Genomic DNA, 24,313 nt, shown 5'->3' on the forward strand with positions numbered 1-24,313 from the left:
TTGTGGCTTTTTCTTTCTTTATTTTTTAGATTCCATATGTAAGTGATATCATATGGTATTTGTCTTCATTTGTCTGACTTACTCCACTCAATATAATAATCTCTAGGTCCATCCATGTTGCTGCAAATTACATTATTTCATTCATTTTTATGGCTGAGTAAGAGACAACGTATATTTGGAAAAACCACAGCACTCTGGTGCCCTGTCTGGTAGTATAATCAGTGCATCAATTCTGTTTGACATCTTCTCCTATGATGTGCATTACAGTATCCCCTCCCCGCCAACCCACATATGTTTTTCCATCCCTTCCTCCCTCTCACATCTCCAAAAATCTGCACATCCTCAGGGCTGCTCATGGCCTCCTGTTTAGGTGGACACACCACCACTGCGGTCCATGCAGAGTTCTTCAATTTCATTGTTGTCTCAAGATTTTATAAATCTGCTGAGTTCCTTGTAGGCTGAAACTGGATATAACTTCACCATTGCCAACGTTGTCATCAGCAAGTATGTTTAAAAACCTACTGATATGAAGAGCAGTGTGCTAAATATTGAGAGTACCGACAGCCTTAGTATAACATCTGCTGCCTCTGGAGATGTTAAATAATAGTGGAAGAAATGAGATGCTCGTGTCCCTCAAAAAAAGATTAATCACAGCGGGGGTGGGACCTCTGCGTCCAGGGTCCTAGGCTGGCGACAAGCAGCTTTCCCAGCCTGGGGTCTGCACATGCATGGACACTCACAGAGCTTCTGAAGTGGGTCGGATGCTGAAAACTGTGCACTGGGTCTCTGTGCACCTGCGCCGAACCAGATCTCAGAGACAGAGTTTTGGGTGAAGTAGAAAAGAATAGCTTTATTACTTTGCCAGGCAAAGGGGCCACAGTGGGCTAATGCCCTCAAAACTGTGTGTCTCAACCTGGGAGGATTTGGTGAGGAGTTTCATAGCAATACTTCAAGGGTGGGGTTGCTGACAAGATCAGGGTGTGGGCAGGGGCTGCACTCCTTTCATCTGGCCTCAGGTGGTCTCTTGAAGAGATCTTCTCTGGAATGAAGAATGCTAATATCTTCCATTTGTTGGGGGTTTTATTTCTGCAGAAGAGCTTAAAGACATTGTTGTGTGTATCCCTTGAGGGGGAACCAGGACCCTGCCCCAAGGCCACACTGTTGTTTCTTGACTGCCCCTCCCTTGTCTCTGCATCCCCTCCCTTCCCTGATTAGCAACTGTTTGAACCTGCCCTTTGATACTCAGGGAAGGTCATGGAGGCTGGAATCTGTTCTGTACAAACAAGAAACAGGGGACATGGAAAGACTTCTGTGCCCAGGAGCCCCACAGGGTCCTGCTGGGTTTCAGGTCCTCAAATCCACCTGCACCCAGACATCATTTTTGGTGTGAAGCTTTTCCATATGTATTTCTGAAAATCTGCAGGTGTTATTCTGTGAAAGAAAACCAGACTCGTGAAGTTATGAGTATATTTATTAACTGTATATTTTTCTATCACTTTCATCAAATGATACAAAATCACAGCTAAAACCATATGTCATTTTCATGTTAAGACAGGAGCCTGTGTTCTAAAGAGATGTTGTGATCATTAACATAAACCAGCTCTCAGAGACTCAGATTTGATTGGTTTGTGGTAGGAGGTAAACACCTTTAAAGCTTCCCAGGTGCTTCTACAGGCAGGTCGAGACCCCTGAGCTCAGCCATGTGTGTCCGGAGGTCAAGAGCACCTGAAGGATTCTCAGGAGACATGGTTTTGAGCTCTCGCTTTAAGGGAGCAAAACCTCCAAGCCAGGTGGGTGGGCAAAGGCCAGAGGAGATGTTCGTGATTCCAGGATCAGGGACCCAAGTTCTGTTACCAGCCAAGTAGGGGAGATCAAAGAGGGGTCAGGACTGAGGGTCAGTGGAGAGCCCTGATTTTCAAGTACCACTGTGGTTTGGAGATCCTGGCAGCTCCACAGGGCACAGATGTGTGATGGCCTTAAATCTGTGGATCTAGATGGACGCACACAGCTGGGTTTTCCTGTGAAGGTGTCCAGGACCTGATTAGATCTTTGATTTTTATTTTTTTTGAAAAGAACCAGAAATTCATTTTGATCATATTTTTTCAATGTTGGCCAACTTACACGTGCACGTGTCACACATGCACACACGGCACAGCGCTGGACCCATAGAAGCCTCCCTGGGCATAGGTGCAGCCGCAGGGAGCAGCTTTGTTGCTGTGTGGTGGGGAGTGCTGTGTGCAGAGTGAGGCGTGAGAAGGTGAGGGGCCCCCGTGGTCACACTCAGTGTGTGTTCCTGGAATGAAGGATGGGGTGGCAAGAGGCTGTGGTGGAGGAAGAGACTGCATTTGTGCAGATGTCATTGATAAGTGCTTGGGAGGGCAGCAGGAGGTGTGGGGAGAAGGGGGCTGGAAACAGTATTCAAAGACTTACTCTAGGTGGTGGGAGACAGCACTTTTTAAATATTTATCTGTTTATTTATTTAATTTATTTTTGGCTGCATTGGATCTTCATTGCTGCCAATGGGTTTTCTCTAGTTGTGATGAGCAGGGACTACTCTTCGTTGCCGTGCACAGGCTTCTCACTGCCGTAGCTTCTCTTGTTGCAGAGCACAGGCTTTAGGCGCCGCAAGCTTCAGTAGTTGCACCACATGGGCTCAGTCATTTTGGCGCACGGGCTTAGTTGCTCCGCGGCATGTGGGATCTTCCCAGACCAGGGATGGAACCTGTATCCCCTGCATTGGCAGGCAGATTCTTAACCACTGCACCATCAGGGAAGTCCCGGGGACAGTGTTTATTTGGGAAAATCTGAAACAGCAGACATTTCTTCTGCCTCTTTTGCCCCCATTGCAGTGCTGACAGAATGAACAAATGCCTCCTTTTCAACTTGGCATGTTCTGGAGGAGTTCAAGCCAGCTTTATTAGTATCCAGAAATAAATGTATAGCTCACTTGGAAAAGATATTTATTTCCTAAAACTGATAAAATAAGTACCTTTTTTTCTGAAAGTACTTCTGTGAGGTAATGTTAATGGCAGAGACTGGGCTTCTCAGAGACTGGGTTTCTAGCCAAGACCTACCTACAGTTGATTAACGAAGGACCCCATAACCTGTCTCTCTGCCTTGACTTTTCCATCTGTAAAATGGGCCAACATCTAGTCTTCCTAATAGAGTTTGAAGAATGCACTGGTTAAAACTTCAGGCTTTGAAACCAAATTGTAATCTGAGAAAGGTGTGCCCATACTCCTTCTTATCTACAAAACAGGAATGGCACTACCTCCCCACAGTGTTATTGTAAGGAATAAATGAATTAATAATACACACTCCTTAGACCAATGCAATATATTGTTTCCTACCTCATCTTTATTTCTTAAAGGGAAAATGTATGTAATGGATAAGAATAAAGCATAAAAATTATTTAAAAATATGACGTAGGTGTAAGGTTTTTAACAAGAAAAAGAGAGTTAATTTATATCTACTTATCAAGGTAGAGGATGAGACCCAGGTGTCACTCCTAAGTCTTGTGTTAACCGGTGACGTGAACAGTGGTGGTTTGAGGCCTTATCTGAACCCCATTTGCTGTTTTTCCCCATTTTTAAATGACCTCTTTCATTTTACAAGTAACACACAGAGAGGTGATATTATAGAAGAAAGCAGGAAATGCATAGAAGTGAAAATAGTAAAACAAGTGTCATGGAACCTATCACCAGAGATCATTATTGCTAATTCTTTGCTTTGTCTTTCTAGACTGTTTTATGATCCATTGCTATAATGCTTGCTTCTCTTGCAAACAGTATTTCTCAAAACAAATAATATTTCAGAGTTTGTTTTTCTAAAGTGTCTGTATTGAGCATTTTGGAACATCAAATTATACACGTTTAAATTGTATTTAATCGATATTGGTATAACATTGTTTTAGTACCATCATTTATTGAACGTCTCTCTTTTTGAACTGTGGTTAGAATATCTTACATTCGTTTACCATTATAAATTGTGTTGTACTGAGTGTCTTTGAATCTCCCACAATGCATTCTTGTGGGGTTGTTTCTTTAGGATAAATTTCTAGAAATGGAATTCTGATGTCTGATGCTTTGGGCCAGAGTGCCCCAAGCACATTGCTCTGCAGGAGAAGTTAAATGTTGTGGGCTCACGTGGCTTCTTTGTGGCTCCTCTGTCTGGAGGAGGGCAGGTGTGGAGGGGCGAGGCCCTGGGAATCAGACATCCCTGCTCCGGGCTTCAGGGGAGCTGAAATCTCGCTGACACTGTGTTCTCAGCTGCAAAATACTTTGAATGAAGTGAAGTTCCTAAGGGCATTATTAGAATAGGTCCTGATGCTGAGTAAATGCCAGTTCTTATTATATAACACCCAGGGCCTATGTAAAATAAGATTCTCATATATAAGTAAATGTGTACATGTATATATGTACATATATACATACACATATATATACATATATGTATATGTACTTGTATGTAAAACACCTGTGTCCCCAAATGTAAAATAAAACCCCTACACAAAGTAAGGTGAGTTGCCTTCCCTGAATCATCTGGAGGAGACAAGAATTTCTAAAAATGTTCGTCAGAGTGAGTGATTCGTTGTCAGGTATTTAGAAATCTGCAAGGTGAAATGAGAATTCGAAGCACAGTCAGAAATAAGGTGAATACAGAGAGGGAGGAGGTGGTGTGTTAAAATATACTCGTAAGTCCCTGCCACCAAACTGCCAGCTCCGTCCACAGAGCGTGTGGCTGTGGGTGTCCGTCTGATGGACTTGCTGGCCCATTTAGTACGTCTTGGTGTAGTCCCATCACATCCTCAGTATCGTGGCCCCGTGGACTCTGGATCCTCAGCTGGTCGTGGATCAAGAGCTGGGCAGCGACTTCAGCTAGAGTGATGCAGACCAGCGGTGCAGTCTCCTTCAGTAGCTGGGATTTGTGACCCACTCAGTGGTTCAGAAAGGAGTGATCCAAGCAAATCCTGCCACACCAGCCCACTTCCAGGAGGGGAACACATTTTAAGCTGTTTCTTTGCAGGAACACTTGCTTTCGAAAATGCCTCCTCCATAGGGAACAGATTGGTGGTTGCCAAGGGGAAGGGCGTCAGGGGAGGGGTGGAGTGGGAGGTTGGGGTTAGCAGGTGTAAGCTTTTATATATAAAATGGATAAACAACAAGATCCTACTGTAGAGCACAGGGAACTATATTCAATATCCTGTGATAGACCATAATAGAAAAGAATATGAAAAAGAATATATGTGTATAACTGAATCACTTTTCTGTACAGCAGAAATCAACACAACATTGTAAATCAACTGTTCTTCAACTTAAAAGAAATGACTTCTACTTTTCTTAGTTGTCCATTTTCGCTTAGCCTTGAAGAGTGCCAATATATTTTTTTATTGAAGTATAGTTAATTTACAATGTTTCAGGTGTACAGCAAAGTGATTCAGTTACAGACACACACACACACACACACACACACACACACCGTTTTTCAGATTCTGTTCTGTTTTAGGTTATTACAAATTATTGACTATACTTCCCTGTTCTATATAGTACTGGTCCTTGCTGTAATATATGGATTTTTATAAGTTCATGCAACTCATAAAACTTTAAATACTTATAAGACTGGACAGGCAGGAGGAAGGGTCCTTAGGAGCTGCTGGCTGTTGACAGGTGATTTAGTAACTTTGCTTTGGAAGCTGCCACCCATTCAGTCTTTCCTGTTGTTACCTTTCAAGGAGGAAGATGAAGGCTCGCGCTCCCCCGCCTCCAGGGAAGCCCGCCACCCCCAACATGCACAGCAGACAGAGTCCTCCCCATGACGCATCCCCCAGGCCCCCGCAGAACCTGCTCAGCAGGAAGGAGACGCTGGACAGTGGGGTGGTGGCCATCACAGTGGTGCTGCCCAGTGGGCTGGAGAAGAGGAGTGTGGTCAACGGGAGGTAAGGGCCCGGGCACAGTGGGGAGGGCTCCACCGTCCAGTTTGCAGATCCACTGAGACCTGAGGAGTGGCCGCATCCCCCTGTGCCTGGCGGGACCAGGTCCTCGGGGTGTAAATCTGGGCCTGGTAGCAGCCTGCCGTGTCTCACCCGGCTCGGCTGCATGCCAGCTGGCCCGCCACACTCACCCTGATCCTTAGGACAGAAGCTCACTCCTGCTAGAGGTGGGCTCAGGAAGAAGGGGGGTCTTAGGCCCCTAGACACCTGCAAGTAGGTGACCACCACCAAAGTCGGGGCCGGCACTGTTGGCTCTGAATTTGCACAGCCAGGAGGCAGCCCCCCAAATGACCATTCTCAGGCCCACCTATGGGATGACCTGCGGAGGTGTAAGCATGGTCGGTTATCCATTTTCCAAATGGAAACAATGCAAGTTTAGATCAAGGAATAAAATCCGACCCATGGAGCTGACATTGAAGGGAATTAATTTCCAGACCCTCGATTCCCACCCGAATCTTTATTTAGATCTGATCTGCCTGTGAATGTGTCTGCGGCCAAGGTCATGTGCTGGTCCTTCTTCCCATGTTACTTACAAGAGGCAGGATGGGAGCATTGATAATACTCCCACTCAGGGTACGAAGGGTTTTACTACTGATAGAATTTCTAATTTGATGTTTGATATTTATCATAGATCATAATTATATTGTTTGAGCAATTCTATACTACTGCTATTAACTCAATCTATAATAAAAAAAAAATTTAACAAAATCACAGGAAAGAATTCCATTTAAATGTTTAGACATTTTATTGGGCAGAATATGATAGGGTGATCAATTATAAAAACACTCAAGCATAAAAATATTTTTGTGTAATTCTAAGACAGGAGGGAATGGGAGTCATGTTTCTAGGACAGCAAGGAAGATAGGAAGTGATATAAAATATTTGAATCTTTAAAAAGTACTGGCCTACCTCAAAAGCTGGTACAAGAGTGTAAACCAATTATTTTCCAATAAAGAGCTTGAAAAAAAAAAGTGCTGGCCTAAGTATTTTATAAATGGATAATTGTGGAAATTACACCAGTCTGGGTGTTTTTCATTCTCATAGATACATTGAAAAGAGTGCTACAACAGTTTTATGTTGAAATATTAGTATTCTGAGTCTACCTGAAATTACATCCTTTGCAACTATTTAAATTTGATAAGGAAAATTCCAGGTGATGATTTACTGGACAAAGGGGTTTAAATAATTTTTTTAAATTATTTTATGGGCTGTGTGTACAAAAACTTGAGGAACATTGCTCCAGGCCTCAATATGTACCTAGGATACAACATCGTCAACTCTAAGAGGCGATGCAAAACAGCTTTCCAAAGTGGTACCACCAGGGAACCGCAAGGCACGCTTCTCCCTGGTGGCCCCTAACCTCCCCACCACCCGCCCCCCCCACCCCCCGCCCCAGCAGAAGGTCTCCAGAGCTAAAAGTTAAAACCTCCATTGGATCCCTGTGGCCTAGCACCCAAGGAAGCTCCTGTGGGCAGGGTTCACGCAAGAGAGATCAGGTTTCTAGAGTGTCTGTGTTTCTTGTTTTACAGAGTCATCGTTGTTCTAATTACACTTTCCCACTTGAACCTGAGAAACAGGCCATATTATCAAAGGTTTACAAACAACTATAATAGATGTGTGTAATTTTATCTGTGACTCTATTATGGTTTACTCACCGTTCTTATATTTTTGGGCCAATTTCTAGTGACATTTTTTTAAATTTTTGAAGTATTATTAACATATGAAACAGTCCATATTTAATGTGTACAACTTGATAAGTTTGTAGATAAGTACACACTTGTGAAACCATGACTTCTGTCAGTCTACTTACATATTTTTTTAAGAAAATGGACTAACAGGTCATGTCTTAACACACAGGTCTGCTTTTGCAAATGCATAAAGAGAGAGAGAATGCCCACTTTTAAATTAAAAATATTATTTTGAAAAATGTTTTCAAACTGAACACATTCTTCCAGTTTTATCTTTACTTTTTTTTTTTCCTTCCAAAGTAGAATTGATCACTGTGCCACTTTGCAGTGCAGCTATGAGGATAGGTTCAGCCGCAGAGATGAAGTATGAAAATACGTTTCTCTTTTCTAAGTGGTAAATACTCATCCCTTCCCCAAGGTTGCCTGCAGCAGCCTGTGGGCTCCCTTCGCGGTACAGTAACTTGCTGATGCTGCAGCTTCTTGCTTTGGGAATTGGTTTTGTGTGTCCTACTCTTTAATAATACAAGAGTGGGCCAAAGTCACATTCCTGACCCTTGCTGAAACCAGATCTACTAATCGTTTATGAGTGTGATTTCTCTCTTCCATTTTATCAGAGAACATGCCTACCTTTTTGCAGGATAAGCAAGTCATTTATAATTTAGTCAGCACCTTAACCATGCTATTTCCAGACAGGAAAGATTCCCACAAGGAAAACACATTAGTACTTGGAGTCTGATGATTCCATTGTGCATATAACAATGATTTTTCTCTCTTTCTCTCTTTTTAAAGTTTCCTTTGGATTTAGAAACATAAGTCAAAGTCTCAGTCTGCTCTTAGATGAGACATGGGAACAGTGTTCTGGAACTTTCTTAAGGAAGATGCTCTGGTGTCCTTTTAGGAACAGTGCTACCAGCACTGCTCAGGGCCACTGCAAGGAGGCTGCTGGTCGCATCACTTTAATTGGGGGACAAGTAAAGAGAAGGTCTTTGAAGAGACAGTGCCCTTCGCCAAAAGGGAGCTTCATAAATGGCATCAAGCATTTGAGATTTGGGGCAGTGTCATTCTGATGTGGTAAATTAACTCATGTCCAATTGGCATACTTGTCCAAGGGGCCCAGGAGAGGAGAAGGTAAGCATTTCCTTCCCAGAATAGAGGAAATCTCAACACTCAGTGCTGCCATTCTGCCTGTGGGCTCTCAGAGCCCCTTTATAATAGCCAAGTTTACAACCGTGCATGGATTTGCAGGTCCTGGGCCTTATAAAACAGTACGGGACTATCATAGCACAGGTATCGTCCTCGGCATCCCTTCTGGAGAGAGCTCACCTGTTGTGAGATGAAGCGGAGGGAGGGGGTGAGCGAGCCCTACCCTGGTCTGTCCTCCATCACCCGCCCATCAAGGTGCTGGCCATGTCCCCTACAGAGAAAGGTGGCTTGAGGCTTCAGCGAGGCCCCAAGGCCTGGTTGACTTACCTGCCAAGTGAGAAGCACATAGAAAGGACCTGCTCCTGTGTGACCTGGATACAGGAGGCTCTAGATTCTCAAGTCAGATGATCTCCAAGATAAAGGTCAAAGGTGCTGAGGTTGGAGTTAAGAAAAACACAAGTTTCCATGGTCAGAACCAAACCAGAATGCACCCCTTGTTGAGATGGTCTGTCCACACCTGTCAAGGTAACTGCTCACGGTATCCTGTGCGGCCAGGATAACCGTCAGGCTTCCAGCCTCTGAAATCTCTCTCCAGGTCAAGGTGTTCCAACCAGCAATGTCTTGTAAACAGTTTTACAAGCTGAATGCCTTTGGAGAAGCACATCCCTCCAGTTGGCATAACCACCTCTCTCCCTCTGTCACATACTCAGATCCCCTGCAGTCTGGGGCAGCTGCCTGGCCCCCAGTGACATTTAGGTTTGGTGAGAGTGTGACCAACTCTCAGATTTGGCTCCATCGTCCTGAAGACCAGGCTTCTGATTTGTCCTTGAGGTGCAGGCAGCCCTGGTCATCTTGCTGCTGCATGCCTCACGTGATGGGCTCAGGACCTAAGTGGCCATAAAACTAGATTCTTGCTGGTGACCCCAGCCTCAATCCTAGAGTCCTGCCTCTGACCGATAGACCTGCTCTGGGCAGGCCCCACCATATCCTGCTTCTGTGTTGCCAGGTGAAGCTGCCTGACTGGACCTGCTCTGACTGTGTTACACCTCCAGAGTCTTGCCCTTGGTCCTGCACAAGACACTAGGCCTGTTCAACCAGGCTGTGATGTAACAGTGCACACAGGTCGCTTGTTTTAACATTGTATCTGGAAGTAGTGACCTTCCTGTGATTTGTACACTTGACACTGTGACACCTTTTTATCCAGTCATCGTCTGGATACTCAGTGCTCATTTCATGAGTACTGAGGATGCAGTGGTTTTCAGTGTGGCCTCAGACCAAGACAGGCTGCATCCCCTTGTATCTTGTGAGAAATGCAAATTCCCAGCCTAGACCTAGTGAGTCAGAAACCCTGGGGTGGGACCAGTGATCTGGGCTTTAACACACCTGAACTTTTGGAACACACGTTAGACTTTGAGAAGCCCCACTGCCGTGCATGGCATGTCTCTGCTAGTGTCTATGTACCCGGATGAGCATGGAGTCTGAGAGAGTGAGCCCAGGGTCTCGCCAGCCTGATGGCACCTGGAGGAGGTTGTAGGTAGTGTAAGCAGCTTGGTGGGCCCCAGCAGCCCGGCCAAGGCCAGCTTTGTGATTTAGGTGGACGTGCCCTCCCTCGGAGAAGGAACAGGTCCATCCATTGGCCCAGCCTGATGGAAATGGGACTTGGCTTCTCTGACTCCCATGCTCGCTGTCATCTGGTGCCCCCACATGCCCTCTGTGTTTGGGGAGGTGAAGTGCTGACACAAGCTTTTCATTGCTCTGCCCAGCTGTCAGCCAGGATCTCAAAAAGACCCACATATGAAAGAAGACCAGGTTTTTCTTATTGAAACCACCAACTCACACAAAACATTTTTTTGGAAATCTCTACATATTTGTAATGTCTTTTTAAAGAAAGGATTAGAAAAATTCTACTCAAAATTCCTAAATTTAAAAATAGAGACCACAACAAATGCTGAAAAATAATTTTCATCTCTAGATTGGGAGCACTTAAAATTCGTTCAGGGAACAGAGATTAAAAGCTGGAAGGAAAAGGATATTTGAGGCGCAATGGAGAGAACCCCCAAAGATCTGTGTCATTACCCACCCACCTCCATTACTATGGTTTGGGAGAACCAGTCCTCTTCCCTTGAACTTGGGGCTTGGGATGTCAGAGAGGGAGGCAGAGACCCTGATAATGGTGTCTGTCTTTGTCTTAGTTCAGGCAGCCGTACAAATACCAAAGACGGGCAGCCTGAACAACAGATATGTACTCCACAATCCGGAGGCTGGAAGCCCAAGGTCAAGGTGGCGGCAGGTGATTTCATTCTGAGGCCTCTTCTCAGTCATAGGTGGCCACCGTCCTGCTCTGTGCTCACACTACCTCCTCTTGGTGGGTTTGCAGGGAGAGCGAGCTCTCTGGTGTCCCTTCTTCTAGGGACACAAATCCTATCAGATTAATGCCCACCTTTATGACTTCATTTAACCCTAATTGTGTCCTTAGAGCCCCCATGTCCAGATACAGTTACATAGGGAATTAGGGGATCAGTGTCACCGTGGGGGGACACGATTTTGTCCATAGCATCAGTCATACAGGGTGACCAGCAAGACCAGGGAGTGTGCTTGGGGTCCTTGGAGATGACGACCTAGTCAGTTTCTATAATTCACCTGACTCTTCTTATGACACTGAGTGTCTAATTGCCTGGTGTTCTTCTATGTAAGGCTGTGGAAACTTTATCCGGCAATCCCTCAAGGGTGCTACTTTAAAAGAGTACATCTTGGTACTTACTGAGAGTAGGCTGGAGTTCAACCACATCCAGACAGGGGCTCTCTGCCCTGAGCCAGGGAAGACGTCTCACCACATACAACCCCCCAAACAGAAAAGACAGAATCCATTTCATTCATTTATGCAGCAAACACGTCACATTCACCGCATGCCTGGCACTGTGCTCACTGAGTGACTTAAGACTCTCACCGGTGGATGGACAATCCTTATGCCCTCACTGAGGAGGAAACCAGGGCTAAGAGGCAGGTTGAGCAGTGGTGAGGATGGTGCTAGGATGCCTCTTGAGTCCCTTCGTTAAACCACTCTGCACGGGATTGCGGGGGAAAGATGCCTGGCCCCTCATCAAAGGGCCGGAGGATCAGAGGCAGTGCTGGTCCTCAGGTGGGAGTCACCGAGGGGAGCCCTGCTCAGGAGGTGACGTGAGTGTGCAGGAGTAACCAGGCAGTCTCCTTCTATCTCCGGAAAGTCCTCTCCTGTGGCCCCGTGGCCCTCGGACCTGCCGACGCCCTGTGGAGGGCACGCAGGGACGCCTGGCTGGACGTTCTCATCCCCTGCAGGCTGAGGTCTGGTGAATCCAAACCTGCGGGGACCAGGCAGCAGCTCGGTCCCTCCATGACCGCTCCTGGGCACTGCCAATGTGCTGCAAATTCCTCTTCCTCTGGGAGACTTTTTCCAGTAGTACCAAAGGCCTTGAAAGGACCAGCTGGCTGTTTGGAGCCTGGTGACTTAAAATGCCAGCCAGTATCTGCTTCCATGGTGCAATGGAAGTGGCAGAAAGACCACCCTACTCCCACCCCATTTTCTGAGGACACTGTCCAGAAAAGCGTGTGCTGGAAAGGAGTAAATCAGACTGTGCTTTAAATGGTCTTGGGGAGGAGTCACTCGAGTGGGAAGCCCTGCAGCAAACGCAAGATGAGCTCATGTTTTTGGACCCATGTCCTCGTGTTTGGACGTGTGCTGTGTATCTAGCTTCTTAAATGCGGCCCAGGTCAGTCTGCATTAGGACGTGGTGTCTAAGAGCCACAGAGAGATGCCTGCAGAACAAATGGCTCTTGAAGCCTGAGCTCCTCTCACGCCCCAAACCTCCGTACTTCCCTGCAGAAACCCTCTGTGCAGACCTGGGTTCCAGCCCCGGGAAGGGATGCTGTCCTCTTGGCTGAAGTGGCAATGGCCTCTGTGCTCGTTGAACAGTTGAAGCACATGCCATGATGGGTACGGTGTTGACTTTTACTATCACGGTCTCACAGTGGGTTTTGTTTTTCGTTTTTGCCTTTGTTTTCATTACTGCTCCCCCCTTCCCCAAATCTCATAGTAAATTTGAGGGGAGAGGCCTCCAGCACATAGGATTTTCTGCTTGGAAATTCTTTCCCTCCCTTGGCCATCAACCGCCCCCTCCCCCCACAGCATTTTGTTGAGAAATGCTTCCACCCTCATGTGTTGAAAACATCACTGCAGCTTCATCATTAAAGAGCTCTTTGGGCAGAGCCGCGTCCTATGTTAGCGTCACGGAAGAGTGGGGGCAGCAAGGTGGGTACAGATTTGCCAATTGTGCAGGGAATCCATTCCACACACAGGGCAGAGATCTGGGCACCCAATTCTTTATCTGGGCAGGAACGAAATACTACATCACTCCTCTGCAAGTTCACGCGAGGATAAGTCCCAGCTTCTGTCATGGCAAGAAGAGTTTATTCTCTGCGATGGAGAAAAAACACCTCCAGCCCCAGAGCTGGCCTGCTCCCTTTAAGAAGGTCAAATTCGATGTTTCAAACATGTTACCAATTCGTGGATTAGAGTAACAGAAGGTTACATCAGTCACTTTGGTGTTCTTCCTGGCTTATGTTCTAAGATTAATTCAAAGCTCTGAGAATTTACACATATTGCTTTACTTGGTGGCAGTAGACTGCGCGTGGAGATAAGAGAGGGAGAGTGACAGTCAGCATTGTATGGGACCAGGGTCCCAACCCCAGCTCCACCCCCTTATGGAAACCCGGGGATACTGGTCCTTACCCTCCAGGCTTGGTGAGGATGCGCAAGAAGTGTGACCTGCACAGAATGGCTCTGGGCCATCGCAGAAACATAGTATGTGGTAACAAGTAATAGGTCATTATTTTAGCATCCTTAGAAGTCTCTTTTCTATGCTGAGGCTTTTTCGTGGGCTTTCGTGTCTTGGAGTCTTCCGTGATGTCGCTCCCTGTTTTGACGCACTAAGCTTGTGGTAGAGAGAAAGATGGTTTTTATCCTGCAGCTGAGGGAATCGGAGCTGACAGTGTCAGTAGCCAGTGCACCCGCCCACGTGGCCCTTGTGAGGCTTAGTGCTGCCCTGGCCCCACCCAGTGTCCTTTCAGAGCCCCAGGGAGCCAGCGGGGCGCTGAGTCTCCTAAACGTCCTAGGTGATTCCAGGGTCCCCTGGTTAAGACATAGGCTGTTACCTAATTGCTTCCTGGATAGCAGGCAAGGGTAAGTATTGTCATGGAGATGGGTTTGAAATGTTGTGAGCATTATTGATACTTTTAGCAAGTGAATGGGAAATAGGGCACTTTGCAGCTTTGCCTGTGGTTTCAGGGTTCGGTATCAGGGCCCCCGCAGTTCACAGCCCTCAAAGTGAGTGACAAATGGATGGCAGCTGGCAGCTGGCACCTGTGCCTTTACAGCTGCACCGTGAGTCCCAGGTTTGCACATCCCTGAGCGCCAGACACCTGGAAAGCATCACTATGACCTGAAATTATTGCCATGCCAGTTCCTGATTAAGAAGTAGATCAGAGGAAAGGACCTACACTTTTGTGAGAGGTTTATGTGCCCCTGCTCAGGAAATGTGTAGGAAAAGAGAGGTCAGCTTGAAATATAAAAACATTCTACCAGGTGAATGTAAATGATGGAGATGAAATTTCCCATTCTTTGGGACAATCTGAATTGTTTTTTGGCTCCCTTAGTAAGTAATGATCTGGGACGGAAGATCATTATACAATTTATAAAAATTATCAACAATTTTAAAATTTAGAAATTATAAAAATTCAGATAAGGTAATTTTCTTCATTTTTTATCTTTAAAAAGTATACTTTTAGCTAAAAAGAAAGCTATTGTCTTCTTCAACTTAAAATTTCAGTGTTTAAGATACACTATATTTGTGAATAACTGAAAATTTAACGCCTTGTGTCCAGAAGTTAAGATCATTTGTGCTGACCTTTTAGGGTTCATGTCAACATACCCATGGGCTTCACTAGAAATGTAACTATTTTCTCAGCTATTCGGATTTTGATGGCGCTTTCGGTAGTGTTGTTTATTAGCGTTGAACATGTGAAGATATTGCTGTACAGTCGTGAAGAGAAATTAACGAGAGGCTGTTTTCTCTCTTCATAAGGACGACCAGTTTGCTCATTCATCCACTGGTTTGTTTGTCCTCACCCTGCTCAGCTGGCAGAAGGGAGAGTGCAAACATTCCCCATGACCTTGATTTTTTTCTCTCTTCCAGCCACGCAATGATGGACCTACTGGTTGAACTTTGCCTTCAGAACCACCTGAATCCGTCCAACCACGCCCTGGAGATCCGGTCTTCAGAAACCCAACAGCCTTTGAATTTCAAGCCAAATACTTTGGTTGGGACCCTGAATGTGCACACGGTATTTCTGAAAGAAAAAGTTCCCGAAGCGAAGGTTAAGGCTGGCCCCTCCAAGATGCCTGAGGTCAGTAGCACCAGGAACCCTTTGTCATGTAAGGACATATGAAGTTCCTTGCGACCCGAGCTGCTAGACCTGCTAGGAGTGGGCAGTGGAGCCCCTCCCATCTAAGTAACACACGCTGTGGTTGAGGTTTCCACTTTCACGGTGGGCAAAGTTAGGCACTAAACTGAGTTTGTTTTAGGAAACCAAGATTTACAGCATTGAGTAAGGTTCACTGTGTAGCATTGCTTCTTTAGATACCAAAGAAAAGGAACCAATCTAGGGCAGAACTTTCTGCAAAGATAGAAATGGTCTCTAACTCTGCACTCCGCAAGGTGACAGCCACTGATTATATGTAGCTGCTGAGCATGTGAAATGCAGTTAGTGTGATCAAAAAACAACTTTTCATTTATTTTTTTTATTATAAATGTATTTATTTATGTATGTATTTATTGGCTGCATTGGGTCTTCATTGCTGCACACGGGCTTTCTCTAGTTGCAGTGAGCAGGGGCTACTCTTTGTTGCGGTTTGCAGGCTTCTCATTGCGGGGGCTTTTCTTGAGCTGGAGCATGGGCTGTAGGTGCACAAGCTTCAGTAGTTGTGGCACACGGGCTCAATAGTTGTGACTCATGGGCTCTAGAGCACAGGCTCAGTAGCTGTGGCACACGGACCTAGTTGCTCCAAGGCATGTGGGATCTTCCGGGACCAGGGATTGAACCCATGTCCCCTGCATTGGCAGGCAGATTCTTAACAACTGCGCCACCAGGGGAGCCCCAACTTTTCATTTCTGAATTTTAATTGAAATAACCACAAGTAGCCAAGGTCTGCCCTATTGGACTAATCCTAAAGGTTCTAATTGAGTTCTGGAGGCCTTCCACAGAGGTCAGAATATGTAGGAGATTCGAACATACTCTTAGAGAGAGGAAACAGAAGGCAGTTCCCTTTTGCAAAAATGATGTCAGAAATACTGCAGTTGGGATTGCCATATATACATTACTAATAAGAAAAAATATCAAGCTGTACACTGTAAATATATGCAGTTTATTGTATGTCAATTATATCTCAATAAAATTCTTTAAAAAAAAGAAATATTGCAATTGGACAATATTTTATGCATAGATTTCAGGCTCTTGTGTATTGATTAAAGGTAACTCCAGCTGTTTATTGTACTTTTTAATAAGGCTTTGTTATGGATCTTTTATCTCCAATTAAAAGCAATGCTATTTCATTCTTTTAGATTATTGGACTATCTGCTATTTTTAAACATGGTAATTTGGCCAACAGGTCATGTCCTCTAGGTTTGGGTGGTTAATAACTTTTAATTAGTACCATTTATACTCTTGAGTTTTCCTTAATTCTTTAATTAAAATCAGTGTTCAAGGAAATAAACCTGTTTTATATTCTGCAACTTTTCTTGCCTTCCTGAACCCCAGCTACAGATGAGCCCAGGTTTAGCATGGAAAAGATCCGTGGTTCCATCTTTCCTCCTAAAAATTCATCAAACCCTGCACTCAGACTGGAAAGGAGTGTGAGATAAATCTCAATCAGTTTTTTAATTCAACACACATTTACTGTGTCCAGTCCCCAGGATTTTAGAACAATGTGGGTGATCGGTGAAGACCAAACAGAAGTTGACTGCATGAAACTTCAGCCTATTACGTCTTTGATGGGTCATTTATCTGTAGACATGTACAAGGAGCTTTAGTCAGATTGATTGTTTTCTTCCTGATTCTGATGTCTATTACTATATGCCTATTATATTTGTATGTCTAGCCTATGTTATACTTTTCTAGCTTAAAATACATGGGCGTAGTGTATATATATGAATATTAATTCACTTATTAATATATGATAATAGATAATATGTTTACATGGGTATTTTGGCTTTTTTTAAATAAAATTATTATTTTATTTATTGGCTGCATTGGGTCTTCGTTGCTGCACATGGGCTTTCTCTAGTTGCTGCGAATGGAGGCTACTCTTCATTGTGGTGCGCAGGCTCCTCATTGTAGTGGCTTTTCTTGTTGCGAAGCATGGGCTCTAGGCGTGGGAGCTTCAATAGTTGTGGCACATGGACTCAATAGTTGTGGCTCACGGGCTCTAGAGCACAGGCTCAATAGTTGTGGCACACGGGCTTAGTTGCTTCAAGGCATGTGGGGTCTTCCCAGAGCATGGCTTGAACCTGGGTCCCCTGCATTGGCAGGAGGATTCTTAACCACTGCGCCACCTAGGAAGTCTGGTATTTTGGCTTCTTAAACAAAAATTTGATGTTTTGTGAGGTTTTTTTTTCCTTTAAATTGAATTGTTCACAAGAGTTCCAAACCATTTCCCTTTAGAAAATGTATTAGTGCCTTGTATTTAGGTCTGTTTAGAATCCTTGAAAGACAGTGTGTGCATTAGATTCCAAATTGAGACCCTCACTGCTGTCCATTTCCCCATGTCCTGGCAGTCTGTTCATTAGCAAAGGAGACTGGAAGGTAAATTTATTGTTTCAGGCATTTACTCTTCCTATTCAGTGTGCCCTTTCCCCCACCACCCACTGAATTTTGGAAGAAAGACCCGATCTTCACAAAAGCTGCCCTGCGCCATTCTAGTATAAACACAGCTGTGGGAAGACGCGCTCATGGAATCCTGCCTGCTCTGTTTTCCAGAAGACGGTGCGCCTGGTGGTGAACTACCTGCGCACGCAGAAGGCGGTGGTGCGCGTGAGCCCCGAGGTACCCCTGCAAAGCATCCTCCCGGTCATCTGCGCCAAGTGCGAAGTCAGCCCGGAGCACGTGGTGCTCCTCAGGGACAACGTGGCTGGCGAGGAGTTAGAGCTCTCCAAGTCCCTGAACGAGCTGGGGATAAAGGAGCTCTACGCCTGGGACAACAAGAGAGGTGAGGCCACCGCGGGAGTCTCAGACGCAGAGCCGCCGGCTCTCTGCGCATGCGCTGTAGCTCAGCGCGATGGGGACCGGCGTTTGCAGGCATCTCCGATTTTGTCCAAACCAGAGCGGGAGTGGGCAGGAAATAAAATACATAAACTGTAATTATACCTCTTTCCCCCAGCCCTGAACATGCCCATTACCCCTTGTCTCCTGTGAGGTTTCATAAGATACGTAAAAAGGGGAAAGGTGAGAATACTGGGGCTTCTGCTCTAAAAGAACTGAGAAACCACGTGTGAACCATATTCTCCTGGATTTCCTTTTCAGTTGCCATTAAATACTCCCAAGTCTCAAACGTTGCTCTTAATCGAAACTAGTGGCCAAACGCAGGTAGCTATTCCCTAAACCTGCCCAAATGCAGTTCAGTCCCTGGAGACAACACAGGATGCTTCCTCTCCATCCTTCTCTTACCGTGAATTTGGTACCAGCCTGAGGTCATGGTTAGTTAGAGCCTCTGGCTTGAGTAGCAGCTTGAGGCCAAAGTTGGTACAAAGACTGTGTTGTGTAAGGACATTTCCCTGATTGACACAAGGGTTGACTGTATTTAAACAACTGTCAGACTAAAAAAAAAAAAAATTTTACTATTCCTTGAGTTTAGAATTATTAAAATGAACTTCACAAAAGTGTCTGTTTTAATGAGCTTGCTTGATATCTGTTGCCTTTTAATTTCTCAAATATTGACCAGATTGGGCTTTTAAAACATATACCTATTCAAGGTTTCATGTTTTTCCACAGTTTTAAAAAAATTTTCCCAATTAAAAAAATCTGTATTTTCTTATTACCAAATTTATTGTAATGGTCAGAGTGGAACCTCCCCTTCCCCAAAATCTCCTCCTGAAGGTTTTGGACCCCAGGTCTCATCTGACATTCAAGAAAGGGTTTTACCTCAATCGTGTGTAAGGGCATAGACTATTTATTCCTTCAAAAAAAAGTGTCCTGGCATTTGAGAGTAGTGCATCTTGTGTTTTATCCACTATCTTTTGAAAACACAGACGACGATTCTCACCACCTGCTACATGGACCTGGATGTCATGGGTGCGTCTCTCTGGTTATCTCAGCCCTATTTAAATGGTTTCTGGGGCTATTTGGAGACAGAGCTTTCATTTGGCAAGACAGAATAAGAGAAGGAGAGACAAGGAAAGAAAAACTGCCCCACATTTAAGCATGTGGAAGGAAAAGTCTTCTGCAAACAACCATTTCCGTTATGTGCTAGTCACCCGGATATATCTTGAAAGGTTGCTGTAGAACCTAATACCTGGGAAAAGCATATGAAACCCATCTCTGCATTAAAGAGTGAGCCCAGCAAGCCCGTGGTCTTCTGCGGACACGGATGAGGCAGAGACGGGAAACTGCCCCAAGTCTGGAGCCCCCTCTTCTGATCCCCACACAGGGCAAGACACGTTGCCGCACACAGAGAAATAGCTGCCCCCCAGCCCCCGAGTCCCCCTCTGCGCTGCCTCAGGCACCCTCCCAGAGACCCTCGCCCTGGGGCCCCAGGAGCCTTCCCAGAAAATAAAGGAGCATCACCTGGCATGGCAGGGACCTGCTCTGCCTGGGGCCTACATCCCTTTCATCTGGACCATAATGTGTGGTGTGGGCTGTGATATATTTGATTATCATCCCTGCCTCCATGCCATCCTACTGACTGTCAGACATCTGAGTAGAGAAGAGAACATTTTTGTCCATGAGGAGTCCTCTCCTTTGCCCCTCTTGGGTCACACCCCCTCCCAGCCAGCAGCTGCTTGGGGAAGGGTGAAGCCACTGACAGGAGATATGCCACAGGCAGAGGCCCGCCCTGCTCTGGAATTCCAGGCTGTGGCAGCTGGAGAAAGCAGAAGCCTCTGCTGCCACCTGCTTCCCAGATGGTGCTTAGCAGCTGTGCAGCTGCGGGATTCCAGGGGACCAAGGCCAGGGGTGCAGGCCTGCTTTGCACTTGGCCTTCTCCTGCGGGGGACCGAGGCCTCGCCAGGTGCTGCTGCGGGTCGAGAAGCTTGTCTTCACTCTCTGTTGCCTGCCTTTTCCAGTTCTTCTGACCAAAACGCAGTCGGAGCCTTCCCTGAGCTGCCGAGGTACTGTGAACCTAGCGCTGCCCTGCCAGGCTGCACCTTGCATGGCTCTGGGCTGGGCTGATGCACGGAGTGACCTGAAGGGATGTAGGGCAGCACCTCTGGGGGCATCTGGCTAGGATGGACTGAGGTTGTGGATGGACCTCTTGCCTCCCTGGTTGGTGAAGAGAACAGTGTCCCTCGTGTGAGAATTTGCTGTGTGGTTCTGATTGGTGAGAAGTGGAGAGGGTTGTTGTAGAAAATGGGCCCTTTATGAACACAGAACTTCAGGGCAGAGCAGAAGTGGGCCATGCAGGAGAGGCCCCATGTCCTTCTTACCTGTGCTTACCTGCCCTCAGGGCCCATCCTGCCTGCTGCAGAATTTGGGGCAGTGTGGATTGGGAAATCTGATCTTTTCTGTCATAGACAAATGTGTAAATGATTAGTCAGATTTTGCATTTATTTCTTATAACTTTTATATATACATATGTATTATACATAATATATATATATGTGCATACACATATTTCCACAGACATGTATGCATACACGTATATATTGGGATTTATATAAATCTTTTGGACTATACACACACACACTCCATGAGGGTCATTAAAATCACGCGTGTTCGTATTTTACAGAAATTTCTGCCCATGGTTGTTAAAGTGTTTAACAATAAACTTTGTTTCTAGAAAAAATAATGCAAAAAACCCTGGGCTTTTTTTTGGAACCACAGTCCAGGTGTCGTGTCTGACAGTGGCCACCCTTCATGTTTCTTGTCTTATGTTCTCCATCGTACGGTGCAGATGAATGTTACAAACAGAGGGACTCTCTTTTAAGAAGTATCATAGACGTTTCTCCAAAGAAGACATACAGATGGCCAACAGGCACATGAAAAGATGCTCAATATCACTAAATATTAGAGAAATGCAAATCAAAACTACGATGAGGTACCACCTCACACCAGTCAGAATGGTCATCATTAAAAAGTCTGCAAATAACAACAAATGCTGGAGAGGGTGTGGAGAAAAAGGAACCCTCCTACCCTGTTGGTGGGAATGTAAACTGGTACAGCCACTATGGAGAACAGTACGGAGGTTCTTCAAAAAACTAAAAATAGAGCTACCATATGATCCAGCAATCCCACTCCTGGGCATATACCCAGAGAAAACTGTAATTCAAAAAGATACATGACCCCAATGTTCATAGCAGCACTATTTGCCATAGACAAGATGCAGAAACAACCTAAACATCCATCAACAGATGAGTGGATAAAGAAGACGTGGTACATATATACAATGGAATATTACTCAGCCATAAAAAAGAATGAAATCATGTCATTTGCAGCAACATGGATGGACTTAGAGATGATCGCATTATGTGAAGTAAGTCAGACAGAAAAAAACAAATACCATGTGATATCACTTATGTGTGGAATCTAAAGAAAAATGATACAAATGAACATCTACAAAACAGAAACAGACTCGCAGACATAGAAAACAAACTTAAGGTTACCAAAGGGGAAGGTGGGGAAGGAATAGATGAGGAGCTTAGGACTAACAGAGACACGTACTACTATATACAAAATAGATAACCAGCAAGGACCTGCTGTATAGCACAGGGAACTCTACTCAACATCTTGTAGTAACCTATAATGGAAAAGAATCTGAAAAAGTATATGTCACTATATCTATATATCTGTTTCTATCTATATGTATATATGTGTGTGTATATATATATATAATATATATATATATAAAATAACACTGCACTATACACCTGAAACTAACACAACATTTTAAATCAGCTATACTTCAATTAGAAAAAAGAAGCACCATGAATAGATAGTTTTGAGCAGAAAACTCATATATATGAAGGCTTTATCCGTTCTGAGTGATTTGATTTAGGGATATTGTCAGGCTGAGGGCAGCAGGGAAGGTGAATCAGAGATATTGCGATTGTTCTTTTACAACCCCCATGATGGGGACCGTCACTTACAAATGTGCATGTTTCCGTGCCATGCAGACCCAGTTGCCCTCTTGCATTTACAAACTTGGTGACCCTGATCTGGTCCCTGATGGCTTGTTCTGTTACCGCATCTGGAAAAGTGGGTGTTTTGGATGTGCTGGTCCTCAAGGACCCCTGCAGTATCTTCCATCCCTCCACACCCTTCAGCTCATCTGTATCACCTTCCAAATCATTTTGGTGCTTGCAAACAGTATGCGCTTTAAAGATGAAGCACAATGTCGCCTACACTTTATTCATATTTACGTCTTAGTAAAGGAGAGTAAATTGAAACAAAATAAACTGCACGCTCAAATTGCCATACAGTAAGAACCATGGATTCCAGCTTTTAACTGTATATTTTCTCCAGGCCTGGCTGCATACCAGGCAGGGCGCCACGTGGGGTCTTGGCTGATAGGAACACTATCAGGAAAACCAAGTACTCTTTCTCCACACTCCAGCCAATCCTTCTGCAGTGACTGCTGGTCACAAACCTCACAGGAGGCCCCCCTCAGGCCAGGGTCATCGAGGCCCCACCTTTGAGATTAGACCATCTTCTTGCGGCTCAGCTCAGAGCCAGACAGCTGAGGGCTGCGGCCTCTCGGTCCCCATGGTGTGGCTCTGTGCCAGGGCTGCCTGACCCTCCATCCTGGGTGTAGTGACCAGCCATCCCCCTGTCCAGGGACAGAAATGAGAGGCTTGATTTCTGATCCAGTCTCATCCCTGGGTGGTTGATGTAACAGCCTGTGTGCCAGTGATGCGTTCTCTCTCCCTCATCTCTCAAGCGCTGTCATCCTGCACTTTCTACATCTGTGTCACATAGCAGTCAATTCTAGGAACATCAGAGGTACAAACACACGTGGTGCATACTCTTGTCCACATACAGTCTTATTCTGCAGTAGAAAATATTTGACTATAGTCTCTGGGCTTAAAAGAGGGTTTGAGTGCAATTAACTGTGAACCCCTGTGCACGTGTGGCGGGATGCATGCCTCACCGCTGAAGCTGGTCCACCCGCTGGTTTTGATGTGTGTCGTGGAGGCTCCCGATTGGTCCGGCTGGAGCTGCCTGCATGAAGCCAAGAGGCCTGGTTCTCGTGACTAAAACCAGAGCCTTTGCCACTGACAGAATGAGGGGATGCAGGGGCTTGGTTTTTGCTTCGTTAGGAGGACAGTGTTGTGTGAATGCACGTTACAAAGGCTGCGACTTCCATGTGTGCCTTCTCTAGTTGGAATATGAAACTCTAGGTTAGCAGATGGGCAGTTCACCAATGTTTACTTGGTTTGGGTTGCTATCTTAGTGGCAGAGTTTATAAAATCCTATCCATGTTTTTCCACCAGTGGCCTGGCGGCCTGGTGGCCTGGCTCTCCTGCACCTGGCAGTGCTATGGGGAAGTTCATTTTCCAGTCCTTCAGCAACACCTAAGTGTCTTCTCCTCTGGCTGTATCTGTGTGCCTTGGAAGAGAGGAAGGGGATGAGTGGATGACAGAGGCCTGGAGTGGCCTTTGGAGTGTCAGCAGATCAACAGATAATGGTCGTAGTGGTTGTGGTGGTGCTGAGGGTGCCAGGCTCAGTCATCCAGTCCTCCCCAATCTGTGGATGGGGAAACTGAGGCCCAGGATGCCCACACCACAGCGCCGTTAACCTCTACTCCACCGGCTCTCAAGTGTGGTCCCCGCAGCTTAAGCATCCCAGGGTGGGGACCGGGTGCTTATTGAGTGCAGGATGCTGGGCCCACACCCAGAGTCTCCCATTTGGGCATCCGTGTGGCCCAAGGTCACAGGGAGGCTGCTGCAGCCGGTCCCTCCTCGCCCTGGAGACCACAGCCCTTGGCTGTGGCATTGGCTGCCTGACTGGTCTGGGCTTTGGTGCCCCATCCGGACCTTGAGAGCACCCATTCTAACTCAAAAATCCTGCAGAAGAAAACATCAGGAAAGGGGGAAGATTAAGAATGTGGAAGTCAAGAATAAGAAAACAATAGAAGGAAACGATGGGTCCCCTGGAGAATGTAATGAGAAAGGAAGACATCCTGGTTGAGGCAGCGGAAGAGCACTCTGGGGACATGGGTTGTGGAGGAGCTGCCGTGGTTACTTCATGTCCCCTG

The 24,313-nt window shown here is 45.7% G+C and overlaps 1 protein-coding gene across 3 annotated transcripts in view; it reads left to right on the plus strand.

The window, feature by feature from the left end:
- The window catches only part of COBL (cordon-bleu WH2 repeat protein), a 280,931-nt gene that overhangs the window by 93,890 nt on the left and 162,728 nt on the right, over nucleotides 1-24,313 (plus strand). For 2 of the 3 annotated variants that reach the window (XM_057733148.1, XM_057733149.1), the window contains exons 2-4: nucleotides 5,732-5,935; nucleotides 15,048-15,258; nucleotides 17,887-18,115. In XM_057733148.1, the coding sequence (XP_057589131.1) occupies nucleotides 5,732-5,935; nucleotides 15,048-15,258; nucleotides 17,887-18,115 (644 nt within the window). Of the gene's footprint in view, nucleotides 1-5,731; nucleotides 5,936-15,047; nucleotides 15,259-17,886; nucleotides 18,116-20,186; nucleotides 20,232-24,313 lie in introns of all 3 variants that reach the window. The other variant, XM_057733147.1, reaches the window with a different exon arrangement.

Source organism: Hippopotamus amphibius, chromosome 4 (assembly GCF_030028045.1).
Source record: "Hippopotamus amphibius kiboko isolate mHipAmp2 chromosome 4, mHipAmp2.hap2, whole genome shotgun sequence".
Lineage (NCBI taxonomy): Eukaryota > Metazoa > Chordata > Mammalia > Artiodactyla > Hippopotamidae > Hippopotamus > Hippopotamus amphibius.